Source organism: Narcine bancroftii, chromosome 6, assembly GCF_036971445.1.
Source record: "Narcine bancroftii isolate sNarBan1 chromosome 6, sNarBan1.hap1, whole genome shotgun sequence".
Taxonomy (NCBI): Eukaryota; Metazoa; Chordata; class Chondrichthyes; order Torpediniformes; family Narcinidae; genus Narcine; species Narcine bancroftii.
Genome location: NC_091474.1, coordinates 29,119,480 through 29,136,156, shown reverse-complemented (window position 1 = coordinate 29,136,156; position 16,677 = coordinate 29,119,480). Strand labels below are relative to the sequence as shown.

General features: G+C 40.8%; 2 protein-coding genes across 8 annotated transcripts in view; both read right to left on the bottom strand.

The window, feature by feature from the left end:
• Positions 1-16,677, bottom strand: part of LOC138735896 (copine-1-like) — an 85,181-nt gene that overhangs the window by 58,564 nt on the left and 9,940 nt on the right. Inside the window, exon 1 of one of the 7 annotated variants that reach the window (XM_069884504.1) lies at positions 15,958-16,036. The exons of 5 other annotated variants lie outside the window; for them this stretch is intronic. The gene's annotated coding sequence lies outside the window, so the exon portion shown is untranslated. Of the gene's footprint in view, positions 1-14,406; positions 14,494-15,957; positions 16,037-16,677 lie in introns of those variants that run through there. One more of the 7 variants, XM_069884506.1, reaches the window with a different exon arrangement.
• rbm12 (RNA binding motif protein 12) lies at positions 9,125-16,043 on the bottom strand. The gene is made up of 2 exons (XM_069884501.1): positions 15,958-16,043; positions 9,125-14,552 (listed from the first exon to the last, which is right to left on the bottom strand). Exon 2 carries the CDS (start codon positions 14,525-14,527, stop codon positions 12,017-12,019), a length of 2,511 nt encoding a protein of 836 aa, XP_069740602.1. The 5' UTR covers positions 14,528-14,552; positions 15,958-16,043; the 3' UTR covers positions 9,125-12,016.

Genomic DNA, 16,677 nt, shown 5'->3' with positions numbered 1-16,677 from the left:
AGTAGGTAAAGATATAACCATATAACCATTTACGGAGCAGAAACAGGCCATGTTGGCCTTTCGAGTCCGCACCGGTTCACTGATTTTGTGCGCCCTCTTCAGGCATTGGTCCCGGTAGATCTTCATTCAATAACGATCTTGCCATTAGTTTGCTGTTACCATAGTTTCAGACCCAGAGCTCTTCTTTAAGGTGTGAGAAAAAGCAGGCAGCCCTTTTAATTTATACACTCGCCTCTGATTTAGCAGCTTGTCAAATGCCTTTGGGACGTCTAAATATATTAGATCTACAGATTCTCCTCTATCAACTCTCCTTTTTTCATCCTCAGAATTGGAGCAAATTTAGCATATATACCTTTCATAAAACAACGTTGAAAAGGTTTAACTATATACAACTTTCTTAAATGATTACCTAGTGCCTCTATTATTGACAAGTATCTCCCCATAATAGCTTTAAACTAACATGATGCACAAACTCACAGAACCAGTGATTGAATGTATACTCCTCATTGACTATTAAAGAACCCTCTGATTTCTCCCAACCAAAGAAATCCAGGAATGAAAATTATCAACCCAAAAAAACAGAGAAAGAACAATGTTGAAATAAAGAGTTGATAGGTTAAGTAATGATGATGATGTCGACGAGATGGATGCAAAAGCTGACCTCCCACCCTTAAATAAAACTACTAATCTGGTTTAAAATCCCATTGGAGCCTGGATGTGATGTTCTTTTAATCACAAGGAAATTAAGTTATTCAACTATGATCTTTCACCTACACAAAGCTTGCCCAAGTGTTTAGAATGGTTCATGACTTGGACATAATCTCCTGCCTGCCTGGCTTAGCTCTGATGGGGGCTTTTTAAATGAACCCCAATACAGATATTAACCACAATTCTGTACTGCTCTGGCAGGTTTCTTCACAACTCTCATCCTGATGCTTAAAATTCTCTCATCTGAAAGTCCAATCACTGCCTTTCAATCTTTTATTTGTATCATCATATTCAATTCAAGGTTTGTCTCAATGAACAGAGCACCAAAGATCTTTTAAGAGTTTAGATAAGTAGGCAATTTACAAGACCTTACACAGGATATAGAAGCAGAAATAGGCCATTCAGCCCACTGAGTCTGCCCAGCCATTCAATCATAAGCTGATCTATTTTCCCCACTCAACCCCATTGCCCTGCCCTCTCATAACCTTTGATGCTCTGGCTAATCAAGAACCTATCAATCTCTGCCTTAAATACACCCAATGACCTGGCCTCTACAACTGCCTGTGGCAACAAATTCCACAGATTTACTGTCTGGCTGAAGAAATTCCTAACATCTCTGTTCTAAGTGAATGACCTTCAATCTTGCAGTTGTACCCTCTTGTCCGAGACTGACTCACCATGGGAAACAACCTTTCAACAATTCAAATTGTTTCAATGAGATCCCTCCTCATTCTCCTAAATTCCAACAACTACAGCCAAGGGCTGTCAAACGCTCATACAATAACCCTTTCATTTCCCAAAATCATTCTGATGAACCTCCTCTGAACATCCTTTCTTAATGACTAACCTGGGATTATGGATTAGTGTAGCTTCTCTTTCAGATCCAAGTATAAAGAAAAATTCCCCCTTTTATTATGCGCATGTCCAGAGCAGCTCCTTCAAGATTTAAAATTATATTGTCTTCTATTTACCACCTAAAATCAATGTTCAGAAATCTTTATTAAATGTCTGCCTATGCCTGTCTGTTTCACATACTCAAGCCTTTCATTTTCTTTACTGCAAATTTTCAGTTTGTCAAACTATAAATTATAGCATGCACACAAGCCATTAATATCCAAAGACAATGCTTTCAGATAACAATAGAAATTTCATGTTATAAATTTTCCCTCAGACTGGGAATGTACTCCCACAACTATTGACTTAGACCATACAACCCATGAAGAGGCCTTGCGCCAATCCCCCAGTACCCCACCTTACACACACTCTAGTATTTAATTCTTACCCCTGGAGAATGATTCTAACATATAACCCGTGCCTCTCCTGGTTTTGTAAATGAGGTGTCCCCTCAGTCTCCTACACTTGAAGAGAAATCAACCCATGTGTCCAACCTCTCACTCAAGGTGATACCCTCGAAATCCAGGGAACATCCTGGTAAATCTTTCCCGAAGCCCCCACAACCTTCCTGTAATGGGCAACCAGAGTCGCCCACTCTGCTCCGAGAATGGCATTTCAAACTTTTCCGCAGCTGGAACAGTGTTCTTTCTTACACTTACTCAATGCCCCGTCCATGCTCTCCTTTATCACACCATCGACTTGTCTGGACACTTTCAGGACCACCAGGTCCTCTGTTCATCAATGCTGTTAAGGGTCGTTCCATTAAAAATGTACTTTCTCATTTTTTTAAAAAAACATAGCTCATTCTGCATTTATACTTCTGTTGCCCATGGTTATAAAGCATGTTATAAGTGATGGGGCAGGTTATTTGCAGTGAAGTTGACTGTAGTGCACTCTTCAGATCAAATCCACCACCCAAGGTTCTGCTTCCTTCTGACGACGCTCCCGGGGATTGAAAGCGCCGCGATAAATCATCTGCAGGACGCTATTTAACTGCTAAGTGAGATGCAGGTGTGCCCAATGCAGAACTGAAGGAATGACATGAACAAAATTGCCTTCCGGTTGGGTGACAGTTGTTTAAACCCTATTAGAATCCTGCTTTCGTCAACGGGAACGATGGGTCAATGTTTTGCCCCGCGGTCACGGCTTCTGTGGCCGGTCCCTGCCTCCACCGTGAGCGCGGATGGGATTCTCGACCGTGGCGGACGCGCCCCGCGAACGAAGCAGATGTGCCCATCTGACGATGACGTGGATCCCCTCGCCCTCTCCTCCAGTCTGTGCAACGCCGCAGTCTCTTCTGACTGCGATTGGCCCTTCGGAAAGAGGCAATGGCATCTCGCAGAATGGGGAGCATCCCCAAGTCCGGTGCCAAGCCGAGGGGTGGTCCTCTTGAACTCGAGCGACACTGTTAAAGATTCATCAGCAATGATGGGGGGGGGGAAAACCCCCACTCGAAACAAATGCCGACTCTCAATGAATGAGAAATGGAGCCGCCGTGCAGAAACCACTCATTCATTTGCTTCGGAACTCGCCCTGGTCGGTTTCCTTGCTGCCTCCCTCCCTGCCCATTCTGTTTCGAGTGAGTGGAGGGAGGCTCTCTGGAGTTTCGGTGGAGCGGACGAACTTTGGACTCCCCCCCCCCCCCCCCCCCCCCCCAACTCCAGAGAACGGCTGATGCACACCAAGTCCTGGGAGCTCAGGGCATCTTCTCTCTCCAGCTGATTGGGCGCAAATACCTTCCGAGGAAAGTTTCACATCGCGAACATTTCATGCAGGTTGTGAGGAGTCCGCACCCGAATTGGGGCGTCTCCTATGCCAACCCTCCTTCACCCAAAGAGCAAGCCTGGACCCTAACATGCTTATGGACTAACGCGTCAGGAGGACATAGTCAATCTCCACTTGAACAGGATGGCACTATTAAGAAGCTTTATCCCCACTCTCCCAAGGGAAGGACAGGCCCGAGGAACGTACTTGTACAATGTTCCTACAACAGGACGATTTTGACGTGCCAGATTACTTGACCAAAGTAAATCAGAAAATTCTGTAGTCACCGTGGTTGGAATAAAAAAAAGACCCCACAAAATGCTGGAATAGCTCAGCTGGTCAAACTGTGTCCTTTATGTAGCAACTGCAAAGATACAGAACCAACGTTTTAGGCTTGAGCCCTTCCAGGTATGAGGAAAATGTCGGCAAGCGTCTTCACAAAAAAGTGGGTGGGTGGGAGGGTGGAAGGGTGGCAAAGGCAGGAGAAAGCAACAATGAGGGGGAGAAGGGATGACCGAATGAGCTGGAGAGTGCCCAGATGGAAAATATGGTGTTATTCCTCCAACCTGTGGTTTGTCAGGGTAGGACAGTACACAAGGGCATGGACACATGAAGGCCAGAGTGTGACCCAGTATTAAAATGGCTGGCCACTAGGAGAGGTGCTGTGTGCAGTGATCTCCCAGTCTGTGACCAGTCTTTCTGATAAGGGTCCACTGGATGCAGTAACTAAGTCCTCTAGATAGACATGTGAAGTGTTGCTTCACTTGAAAGGCCAGTTTGGGGCCCCAGACCGTGGTAAGGGGGGGTGGAGAGAAGGTGTGGGTGCAAGTGTTGCACCTCCTGCAGGCACAGTGGAAGGAATCAGAGGGAACAATCCCTGCAGAAGGCTGAGAGGGGAGAAGGACCCTCGTTAAGTTGTTCAAAGAATATATCTACATCCAAGTGCATCATCCCTGGGTCATAGTCATGAACAGAGGCTGTCAACACAACTCTCTCAGAATGGACAATTTTGATAATACATTTTTGTTCAAAAAAGATGGGTCTAGATTAATCCTAGAAAGTTATACCCTCCAATTTGGTGAGCCATTTTAATCTAAATCTAGACTGTCCTCATTGACTAACAGGATATAGGGCAACAGTATTAGAAGTGTTTCAAATGGCTGGGCTCATCAGGTTAAGGATGGATGCTTTGAACAGAAAACTCAGCAACAATCCCTCATGCAAGTTTGTGTGGGTAGAACATGGTAAAACAAGGTCTTTCACCACCATCAATGCCAACATGAAGGACGAGTTCCTGAACAAGGCAGCCAAAAAAGGGAGACTTCCAAATCACACTCCTTTCAGGAGGCAGAGGAAACAAATGGAGAGGTTAACGAATAAAAATTGGTGCTAATATAGGGTCAAAGGAAACCTGGTCTATGGGTGGAGGTGCAGGGGAGCATTAGATAATGCATTTGAAGAGTAAGTGTTAAGGATGGGAGACAAAAATCACTGTTAAACCTGGATGCAGCAGTTTCTCAATCACAGATGGGCAAGATTTGATCAAGGAGCAGTATGCATACCTGCAAAGACATACTGATAAGATGTATGGACATCTGGGGGGGAAGTGACAGCACGGATCTCTGGTGCAGTGTGACGTGGAAGCTGCCTTTGACTGGATTTCAGACCAAGTATTAGAATGTATTAAGTATTGCTGTTATGCCTCTTTTGATATCATTTAGAGGGAAATATTTTCAAGGTAATAGAGCACAGAACAGGCCCTTTGACTGAACTCATCCATTCCAACTGAGTTGACACTCCATTTTCCAGCATGTGATCCCTATCCTTGCTATCCATCTAGCTGTCCAAATGCCTTTTGAACATTGTAATTGCCATGCTTCTATAGGTTCCTCTGGAAGCTACTTGCAGACAACAGCCACCCTCTGAATGACAAAGTTGCCCCTCAGGTCTCTCCCCTCAAACCTATATCCTCTACATGTAGAATCATCTACCCTGAGAAACATTGACCTACCATGATTATGCAAATTCTGGCAATATTATTAAATGAAGTGGAATTTGGGACATAGGACCTGAAAGTGGTTTGCTCAAGTGCGTTTAGTAGGATGGTGTTTGATAAATTTGATGCATCTCCAAACTTGGGAAGCTTCAAGACCTTTGACAAGGTACCACATGGGAGACTGTATCAATGGAATCCAGGGCAATTTGAATCACTACACCCACAATTGGCTGAGGGACAGGAGGCAGAGAGTGATTGGCAAAGGTTATTGTGATTGGACACCTGTAACCAGCATGTACATGGGTTTGTTGTTGGAACCATTGATTCGGAGACAGAACTGCATGCATTTGGAAAAACTAGGACTAGTTAGAAATAGTCAGCACTGCTTTCTGTGGGAAATAGTGTTTCACAAATTTGATTTTTTTTTGAAGCAGTGATCGAGAAGACTGATATTCAGTGTACCTGCCTTTGTTAGTCAGGGCATTGAATACAGGAATAGGGATATCATATTACATCTGTACAAGACTTCAGTGAAAAGTACTATGCAGAGCTTTGGTCACTCACCTACTGTAAAGATATTAAGATGGAAACAGTGAGAAAACATTCACAAGGACTGGTAGGCTTGAATTCCAAGGAGAGACTGGGATTTTTTCCCCTGGAGCATAGGAGGCTCGGGGGGGGGGGGGGGGCCCTCATGAGGTTTGACTGCAAGAAGCTTATTTAGACCCACAATGTTATTGTGACAAGTAGGTTGAGTTATAAAGGCAATGCTTGGAGTTGATGAGAGACCTTAAGATTTAAAATCATAAGGTGCTTAGATAAAGTGAATAATTGTGGCCTTTTTCCCCCCCCAGTCCAAAACTAGAGAATTTAAATGTGAGAAAAAAAAGATTTAAAAGGGGCTTGAAGGGCATCTTGAAGAGATGTAGACATCTTAAACCAACTGCCAGAAGAGGTGGAAGCAGGGCATTTGTGACATTGAAGACATTTAGATAGATACATGGACAGAAAAGCTCAGAGGGATATGAATTGCACAAAGCCAAGCAGACAAGTTATGCCGAAGGGCCAGTTTCTATGATGCAGAACTGTGACTGGTATTTGACATACAATGTGAACGTAAGATGTATGCAAATGTACAGAGGAATCAAAAAATGTGAGGGTAGCATGCATGGTTGTGTGGCAGTTAACACACTATCATAGCGCCAGTGAACGGAGTTCAAATCCGCCACTGTAAGGAGTTTGTACATTCTCCCCATGTCTGTGTGGTTTCCTCCCCCTGTTCAAAATGTACTGGGGTTGTAGGTTAATTTGGGTGTAACAGGCCCTTTGACTGAACTCATCCATTCCAACTGAGTTGACACTCCATTTGCCAGCATGTGATCCCTATCCTTCTACTCTTCCTATCCATCTAGCTGTCCAAATGCCTTTTGAACATTGTAATTGCCATGCTTCTATAGGTTCCTCTGGAAGCTACTTGCAAACAGCCACCCTCTGAATGACAAAGTTGCCATGCTGCATGTCTAAAAAAAATTTTCCAATGAAGGTAAGCTTCAGTTACAGAATGATTTTGAGTTGGTAAAACAAGTGGCAAAAGGAAATTTTAATCTAGAAAAATGTAAACTAATGCCTTTTGGAAGGATTAAAGGCCAAGATTTATTACAATGAATGAAAGGATCCAAGGAAGTACCAAGGTCTCTCTTTTCAACTCCAAGGATGCCTGAAGGCAGCAGCACAGGTAGTATAGAATACAACAGCAAGAAAATTGTAATACATTAGTGAGGCCGCAGATGGGATACTGTGCAGTTCTGCTCACCACACAATAAATCGGAAGGACATGACTGCAGGGAGAGGTTGCAGAAGAGATTCATCACAACATTGCCTGTGATGGAGCTTTGCTGTCACAAGAAAGTGGATTGGCTGAGTTTATTTTCCTTGGACCAGAGGTCAAGAGGACCTCATTGAACTATACGAATCAAAGTGTAGATAGCGTAAAACTTTTGCCCTTAATCTTCAGAATGCCCATGCATTCTGGTTGTACACACCTGTTAAGGGGCAGAAGATTTGAGAAAGAATTTTTTCACCCAAATGGCTAAACTGCCTCAGGGACTGCAAGATGTTTGCACAATGCATTTATGGATTTAGAGGAGCACTTACATTTCACAGCAATTAAATCTGCAGGTGAAGTACAAGACACTGGGGTTGGGTATTTGATGCCTGACACAGACACAGTGGGCAGTATAACTTATTGCAGTAGAAGGTTATGTACACACCTTTCAAATAAAGCAATGCGCTAGTCAGATTCACTGGGCACATTTTCCAACACATTTATGTAGGTGTTCTTCAGTTCTTTTGGAGGTTCAAATGCACAGTTCAAAGGTGATGAGCAAAATACAAGATCTTATGGGACAGTTGCTATAGGAAACAATACTGCAGTCACAACAAGGCAGCAACATGTTGCCAATTAATTTAAATGAAAGTAGCCTCAAATGCATTCCTTCTCCAGCACATCCTGACCAGAATCAACACTGACTGTGCTGCAGAACCAATCACCAAATGATGCAAAGTGGAAACAAATACAGTGTGTAATTTTGGTCACAAGTTCAAATGTCAACACAAGTTCTGAAGAGAATGTAAAATAATTGTGCAATGCATCAGACAAATTATCATTAATGTTACTGGGCAAAAGCAACCAAATGACTCGCGAATGTCCTGCAGGTCTAGTGGGAATCGTCATCCCAGCCCAGTTGAAGCCTGCACTCAAACAATCCAAGCCATGGTCAGATATCATGGTGCAAACTACCACCTATTGCAGTGGCAAAGCTGCTTACAATTTCACCCAGAAAACTCAGATTAAAATAAATCTGTCCATCAAGATAGAAGTGAGTATCACGCTTCTATCATTGAATGCGTTCACCCATTCCTCTCTTCAAACATACATCAACCTACCTTTCCCACCTGACATCAGCACAATGACTTTGCAAGTCTGATCAATGCAGCTGAATTGCAATCAACATGTGGGAACTGCATACTCTTAAGCCAGTTCTCAAAAACCAAAGCCTTTAAAGGCAGAACTGGTGTCAACTGAAAGTGGTATACAAAAGGGAACACCACGCAAATAGTCAACTTCCTCCAGTACAGATATCATCAATCTTTACACTTGATTAATTTGGCATATTCCTGCTGATCCAATGGCTCCGCATGTGTCACTGCAATAGATTCAAAATTCAATGGCTTGTCAGCTCACAATACTTCTACTGAGCATGGGTAATTGCAAAACAGTTCACCAATCAACAGTATAATTGATCATCAAATGGCACAAGTGTTGTAAAATACCATTCACAAAATGATTGCTTTTACCAAAACAGTTTTTCATCTGAACCATTCACACACCAAATTGAGAAATACCACATTTTTATTTAATTGTATTTCATATTTTCACATTATGAGAAAGACAAATCAGCAGAACTCACCAGTGCTAGATCATTAAAAGAAATCAACTTTTACAAGGAACACTGTAAAATGGAAACTTTTCTGATCCAAGAGACAGATGGAACAAGTTTGAGAAATGGACAAATGCACCCAGAATTATTTAAAAATCAATACCCATCTTACCAATGATAATCATCAACATTGATTTTCTTTGAAGTACAGAATTTGCCACTACACAATGTATTTTTTTTTGAGAGATGCACCCTATGTATTCCATACAAATGGAAATTACGAAGATCATGGCTTAAAAAAAGTTGCAATGAAACCAGACTATCTGGTGCACAAAATGCCTTTTAATTCAGAGAGAACAACCAGGAACTGCAAAATGGTCAGCACAATGTTGAGGTAACACACCAGTGTCTTTCCAGCAATGTCAGCAGGCAAAAAGTAAAATCAGACACAAGCAATTTAAACACATGAAATAATAACGAGTTACTCTGGTCATTTTATATATGCATTTTAAGGATCATACAACAGAAGCAAACAAAATGCCAAATTTGTTATTATTATGTACAACTGTTGAGAATTAAAAGCAAATAGAGATCATACCATACAAGGACAAGCCAGACAAAAATTCACTCATTCTACTTTGATAACAAGAAATTCTACCGACTGTATACCCTCTACAAAAAAAGAACATAGTAAGTATTCCTCAAAGGCTAAATCACATCTAATCTCACTATCAGTGGATCTTCGACATCACATCAACAAAAGTGAGCATTAAATTAAAAATAAAGCTTTTGCTCCTCAAGCAGAACTCAAAGCATCACAAGGCTAGAGTGGAGAGGTGAGAAAATGCTGCTGGGCTATTGACAAGAACCAAAAGGAAAAATTTAGTCAGATGGAGGATTTCATCATTCCCCTCAGTTTTCAGTCGATTCAACCCAATGACGGACAGCAATAAAACTCTTCATGTGGAATATCACTGTCTCTGGTGCTCATTCAAGAAGATTCTCAAATAAAACATTACCTCATTATTGCCGAATGAAATGAAGTACAGATATTCAATGAGAAACCAGATGGATAACAGTCCTCCCATTTTCAATTAAGTATTGGACAACTTCATTTTCAACTTTCACTATTTCACACAAGATACAATAATCAAAAAGACAGCCAACAAATATGCCATTTCCCTGGCTTTTTATAAAAAAGCAACACAAAGTTTCACATCTAAACCTAAAAGGAGCAATTTCCTTTATTTATTACGGAATGCATTTTATTGACAGAAAGCTTGCAAAAGATAAAGGTGTATGTACAACTTGTTCTTTTACATCATGGTTAAATTCAAAACTGCCTACTCATCTCACCAAATAGATGTAAATGTAAAATTCATCAGTTTTCAAATTACAAAGACCATCTTTAAATGCACCTATGGCAATACATAGATGCATACATGTTGCATCTCCAGACATCCCGTTCACACAAAGAACAATACAGTTCTTACAATAGTTCTTACATGTAGTTTATAGGAACTTTTTACATTAGCCCACTGAGCAGATCTTGTATTTATATTTGATGAGTTATTGGACTCTGATTGACAAGCAGCTTTGTCATGAGCTACAATTAAAATTTCCTGAAACTTTTGAAATCCAGAATGAATGTGCTCTTGTATAGAGTCTGATAGGTTCCAAATACCACCTTGCTGGCCCATGCTTTAAAAATGGTACAGTACATTGTGAGAATGAAGCCTTAAAACTGAAAGCCACAGGAATGCAAAATCCCAAAATGTACTGGAACTTGTATCAAATGCTCAGTAGACCAATAAAGTCCTTTTTCTACTATACAGTGTAGTGTTGTACACGTTTTCAGATCCTTCAACATCATTTCAAAAAAAAAAATCAAAAATTCAAATATGCATTGTTCTATTTTCTATTAAAAATGGCATCACTCTTACTGATTTATTTTGTATCTTTTACAAAAACTTATGATACAGTAGGATTGAATTATGGGTCATTTAACAAGACTATACAGCATTTCCCAGTACAGGGCATTGTGTCTACCCGGTACATATTTGCTTACAAATACATTTCAAATGCTAGTTACACTAAATTTCTACTAGCACTGCATGCTGGCATGAATATAATCAACTTTTTCCAGTGCTAGAGGGGAATAAATTTACGGTTTGACTTTAGAAATGTTCTTATAAAAATTCATCAAATTTTAGAATGAATTTTAGTTAAAATTTTTGTACTTCTTACAAACCAAATGAGCAACAAATGTAAAAAATTAATGAAAGATCATCACTGTGGGTAAGCATTAATTGTTTGATACTGGCCAAATCCTTGAGCAAGAAGTCTAAATACTAACAGCCTGTAGTGGTCAAAGTATTCCTCGGAGATTTCTGAACAAATTCACCACTGCTGCAGCATCAACATGAACAGTATGGTACTAGCAGAACAATTAGATAACTAGCACGAAAGTTCTCTATAAACAATTGACTATCAAGTCTATGGCCACAAGTTTCTTTTGAACACAAGTGGAACAACTTAATCTGCAGTTCGCTCTGTATGTACAGAGATTAGAGAATGGTTGCACACAAACTCAAATTTCAAAAACAAAATAAGCATACCATACCCAGAACGGGGGGGGGGGGGGGGGGGGGTCAAACATGCATGAGAACTGAGTTTTCAACTGATTTGATCTCTTAATTCCCACTCTTTCACTGCATACATCAGCATCGGACAATAACATCCCAAGTGTACTATAATTTACATCACTTAAGGATTAAAAAAAACTACCCAACCTAGGATTAGCCCTGTGCATCATTTCCATACGGAAGATTAGTTAACTGCACTTGATGTGCTACTATACAGAACTTCTTTCCACTCAGCATTCAGGGTGACAAAACTTTAAATAATTGATTGTAACAAAGGAACATAAGCATCTAGCAAATCATCTGTGTTTGCCTGTTGTATGAGTAAGCTAACAGTTCCATGGATCTACAGAAAACATCCACTTCTGCTAGGTCTACACTATCAGTGGTGTGTACTTAAAATTTCCACTGATCACCTACATTTTCATTGAATTCAAAAATAACCTGGGTCAAAAATTCAGCTGCAAACACTTTCAAATTTTAGGTCATCAAGTAGAAGTTCCAACAACTTCCATTTTAAATGCCTGCGCTAAAAACAAGCCCATGAGCCACAAACTCCTTAAAATTCAAGGTTAACCCAAGACTAATTTAACTTTCCTTGAACCCATTGGTCTATCACTGAGGTCAACAACTGCTGACATTGCTTCGTCACAGGATTCAAAAGCAACCATTGCCTCACCTGTAGGCATGCCTTGCTCATTGAATTGCAGGCACACAGAATCAGGAATCACACGGTAGCCATAAAAGAAATCCAATATTTCATCCACAGACACCTTAAAGGGTAAATTCTGAACTTTAACCACTGTTGGACTGTTGGTACTTAGAGGACCACCTCCAAAGGTCGGCTCAGCCCCTGGTGTTGGAAAATTACTTGCACTGCTACTGCCAAATGTAGTCCCTCCCACTGGGCCATCACCAGTACTCACACTCATCCCAGATGTAGGAACTGTTCCAGGACCAAACAGATTATTTGATGCACTAAAGCTACTAACAGGGTTGAATGTTGGTGCAGGGCCATTAAGATTACTTGAATTGCCACCAGGAGAAAACATTTTCTCTCCAACACTTGGGAGGAAAGGAGGATCAAGACTTCCTTGGTTTGGATTTTTTTGACCTTTGGCCTGAAATGGTGGGTTTGTTTCCATTTCTTGCTTTTGCTCAGGAGTGATTAGTTGGAGAAATGCATTGCGCCCATTTAATTTTTTGCGATGTAGTCTTTCAGCCTTTTGTGCTTCTTCTTCATTTAAGAAGTGCACAAGTGCTTGCCCCAGCCCTTGACCATTGCAGTCCACAAGAATCTGCACACCATTTTCTGCCAGTCCAATACCTTCCAGAAACTGAAACACATCACTTTTTGTTACATTATAGGGTATATTCCATATGTGGCCACATATTTTTGGTGACCCACATCCTTCCTCGGTTTTCACAGTTATTTCTCTCTTTTGCTCACTCTGCACAAAATTGTGTGTTCTTTTCTGGATGATTTCCAGCTTTTCTAACATTGCTTTTTTGGTAATGGGGTGCACCTGGATGAAGCGACTGCCCATGTACTGTTTGTGGCGGCACAATGCTGCTTGATAATCAGTAGGATTTTTAAATTCCACAAACCCTTCACCAGTGGCTCTTCCATTTGGTCCATAGGCTATGTAGATGCTATCCTCTATGAGCTCCAACTTGTTGAAAAATTCCATAATGTGCTTGTTTTCAGCTTCATATGGTAAACCTTTCAAATAGACACAGAACTCCTTCTCGTGAGGAGAACGTGATCGTGATCGTTCGCGTCGGCTCGGGGATTCAGACCGAGATGTGTGAAATGGCGGCAAGTTTTGTCCATAATGCCCAATTGCTGGTGGGGGGCCCATGCTTTTGGGGGCATTAAAGCCAATTGAAGCATTCAACCATTGTCTCTCTGTTGCGGGGAACACATTGGCAAATCGTTGGCCCATCATCATTTTTCCATGCCGTTTCAGAGCTTCAAAAGTGTCTGACGGGCCATAAAACTTCACCATCGCATCTCTGTTATTGCGTCCCAAATGGTCTTTCATCATGTGCACTGCGTCAATTCGAAGTCCGTGAAAGAATTCTCTCACATCTGATTCCATTGCAGTGAATGGCATTCCATAAACATGGACATACAAATCATCTGGATTAATTGGTGGTGGCCCTTTACTCAATGAACTATGCGAATTTAAGGGGTGAATGGGGTTCAACGAACCTAAGGGACCCATATACATTGAACCTAAGCTGCTACTGATGCCCAAGCCAGATCCAGAGCCATTCATTCCACTGGGCCCAGAGCTTCCTAGAGGAAGAGAGCTGCCTGCATTCAGAGGCATGGGTGGTAGGCTAGGTATAGGGGGTATAGGTGGCATTGGGGGAATAGGAGCAAGAGGTGCTATTGGAGGAAGGGGAGGCACTGGTGGCAGTGTGGGCAAAATACCAATTGGAGGAATTGAAGGCATGGGTGGCAGTGATGGCATTGTGGGTAAAGGAGGAAGTGGTGGCAGAGGTGGCACAGAGTTTATAGTATTCAATGGTGGCATACCACTGGTCATAGTCGATCCCATACTAAACCCAGGGCTGCTAAACGTTGGATTCAGACTTGAGGGTGTACTTCCAACACTGGCAGCAGAAAAGGTAGGCACATTTTTACTGCTCAAGCCTTCATGTAATGAAGAAGCTGTGGTAACCATAGCGGGAGTGTTTAGATTAGCCATAGTTGTAGGCAAATTACCCCTTCCACTCAGAGCAGTATTACTAGGTGGCCCTGGTCGGTTGGAGCCCACTGGTGGCATATCTACGTTACCAGTTTCAAAACGTCTACGACTGAGCTCAATCATATTTTGCATTTCAGTTTTACTACTCAGTAGTAGTGATACTTTGGATCCTTTAATTGTACCCCCACCACGCATCATACCAAGCCGTGCATCTTCATCTGTGGAGAAAACGATGAAAGCCTCACCAAGTTCACCACCTACAATATGCACGCCACCATCAGGAATGGTTAATCCAGAGAAGAAATGGCGGATATCCATTGTCCCCGCCACAATGGGGAGACCCTGCAAGCGGATGACCACGGCCATGCTGAACCCAATCAACAACAACCACCTGCAGATGAAAAAGGCACGAACTACATCAGACTTGTTAGAACAAAACCAGCCTAACCAGATTGTAAAACGTATTTAGCATACAAAAATCCACAGAAAAACCATCGAATTCTACGCACCAAAGCCAAGATGCAAATGAATTTAACAAACACTACATTAATTTGAGTCCAACATACTTAATGACCTGAATCAATTGACTATTGCATTAACTTAGTTAACAAAATAAAATTGTTCCCAAGCACTTCAAACAAACATCAGGGCAATTTAAATCAAATAATTGAGTTTAGGATACAAAACCAGAAGATTTTTACTGAAGGGTAAAACCAAGGGATTGGCAAAGGTGGGGAAAGAGGGGACAGAAGGGCAAATAAGAGGATTGTCAGGGAATTTTAGAGCATAAAGCTGAGTTCAGAATTGTAGGGCTGGAAGAGTTATTGCTGCAAGGGGGAAATGAAAAATTTTAAATTATCTAAATGCAAAAATGACTTTTTAAAATGTGGGCAATTAAATCTGGTGCCAGTGGTGGTGATTGAGCATTGGTTAAAGAATAGGTAGACAAGACTAGTGTCTGCAAAGCTTTCCAAGCTCAAATTTACAAAGGGATTGAACAAGTGGGCTCTGTTGGGACAGTATCAAAAAGGTAAACGTGGAATAGGGTGGAAACCAGTGTTACAAGTTGTTTAAACAAGCAGAGAAAATAGTATAGAGCTCCCCGGTAGTGAGGCAAAACTGGCTTTGATTATTTCAATATTCACTCAGAAATAAAGTTCTCATCAAATGTTGTCAATCATTAAATGAAAGGCAATGGGAGGAGGTGAGAAAATTTGAGTTCAAAGATTAGTCATCTTCATTAGACTGTTTTCATGTCAAACTTTTGATATCTATACCAATAAACATTACTTTTGAATGCAATTTAACCTGTTCAAATGGCAACTTCTGTTTTAAATCAGGTAAGAACCTCACCTTGTAATGAATAATTGTTCAAATGTGAAGTTACAAACTTCTGAAATAACTTTACTTGATAAGCAAAACTTTTAAAAAAAAATGTGCTATGGTAGAAAAAGTCCATAATTTTTAAAAAATACGATCAGCAGTTCCTGCAAAACGAATGCATTTGAATAACAAAGATGCAAAGGAACAAATTTAAATCCAACATAACCATTCAAACCACTTGCTAGACTAAAAGTGGTCAAATCTCAGGGTTTTTTGTGTATTGACTACAGGAAACAAGAACAAAAATAACTGAAATATTGTATTAAATTCAAAGTGTTTCTGAGACTATGCTCTTTTGAAATACTAATTTGAATCTGTAAATTTCAGTGTTTCAGCTAAAAATTTGGTACAACTACCATGAACCTTTTAGAAGGCTTAAACCACTAAACAACCTTGACAGAAGAGGATCTTACCTGTGACCAAAATAGAGGTGTTTCCCTTAAGCAGCTGAGGTCACCAGCCAATCCTGTTGTCAACCAATTTAAATCAACTTTACAGACTGCAGAAAGAATAAACGGGATGACAAATCAATGTCTGCAATAAACAATACAATCAGGCTGTTGCCATGTATACAAATGTCTCCATGCAAGACCACATCTTGCCAAATCAAATTAAAGATTTCAGAATTCCTCACAGCTTCCCACAGCCTTAACCCTTGTATCTTCTAATTTTTTTTATACAATACTATAATTCCAAATCCTTCACAAGCCTCCTGAATCAACTCATAACTTGAAAAGCGAACTTAAACTTCAGCAAATGTCTAAATGTTTACCAACACTAAATTTTTCAAAAACATTTTACCAGAGTCGTCAACTTTTACTTTGTCACTTTCTTCTGGGGTGAATCGCTTATTATTTTCATCAATTGGCCAAAATAAAACTGTGCCATAAGTTGTTTAACCTTCCCAAAAATGGCTTGAGCCCTACTACTGAACCAGTTTCAACCCCGTATTCAGGAGTAAACCCAGAACCCTCATCTGGGTTGCTCTTAAATACAGGTGTGAAAGATGCTCACTTTCCTTTGAATAACATGCTTATTGATCAATTATGTCTTGGTTTATATACAGGGAGACGAGGCACTTCCATTTTGCAAATTTCCACGAATAATTCTTGGGATTTAATCATGCCTTAAAA

Excerpts from the sequence above, each read along its gene's own strand:
- rbm12 (XM_069884501.1), bottom strand. The coding sequence starts at position 14,527 with ATGGCCGTGGTCATCCGCTTGCAGGGTCTCCCCATTGTGGCGGGGACA.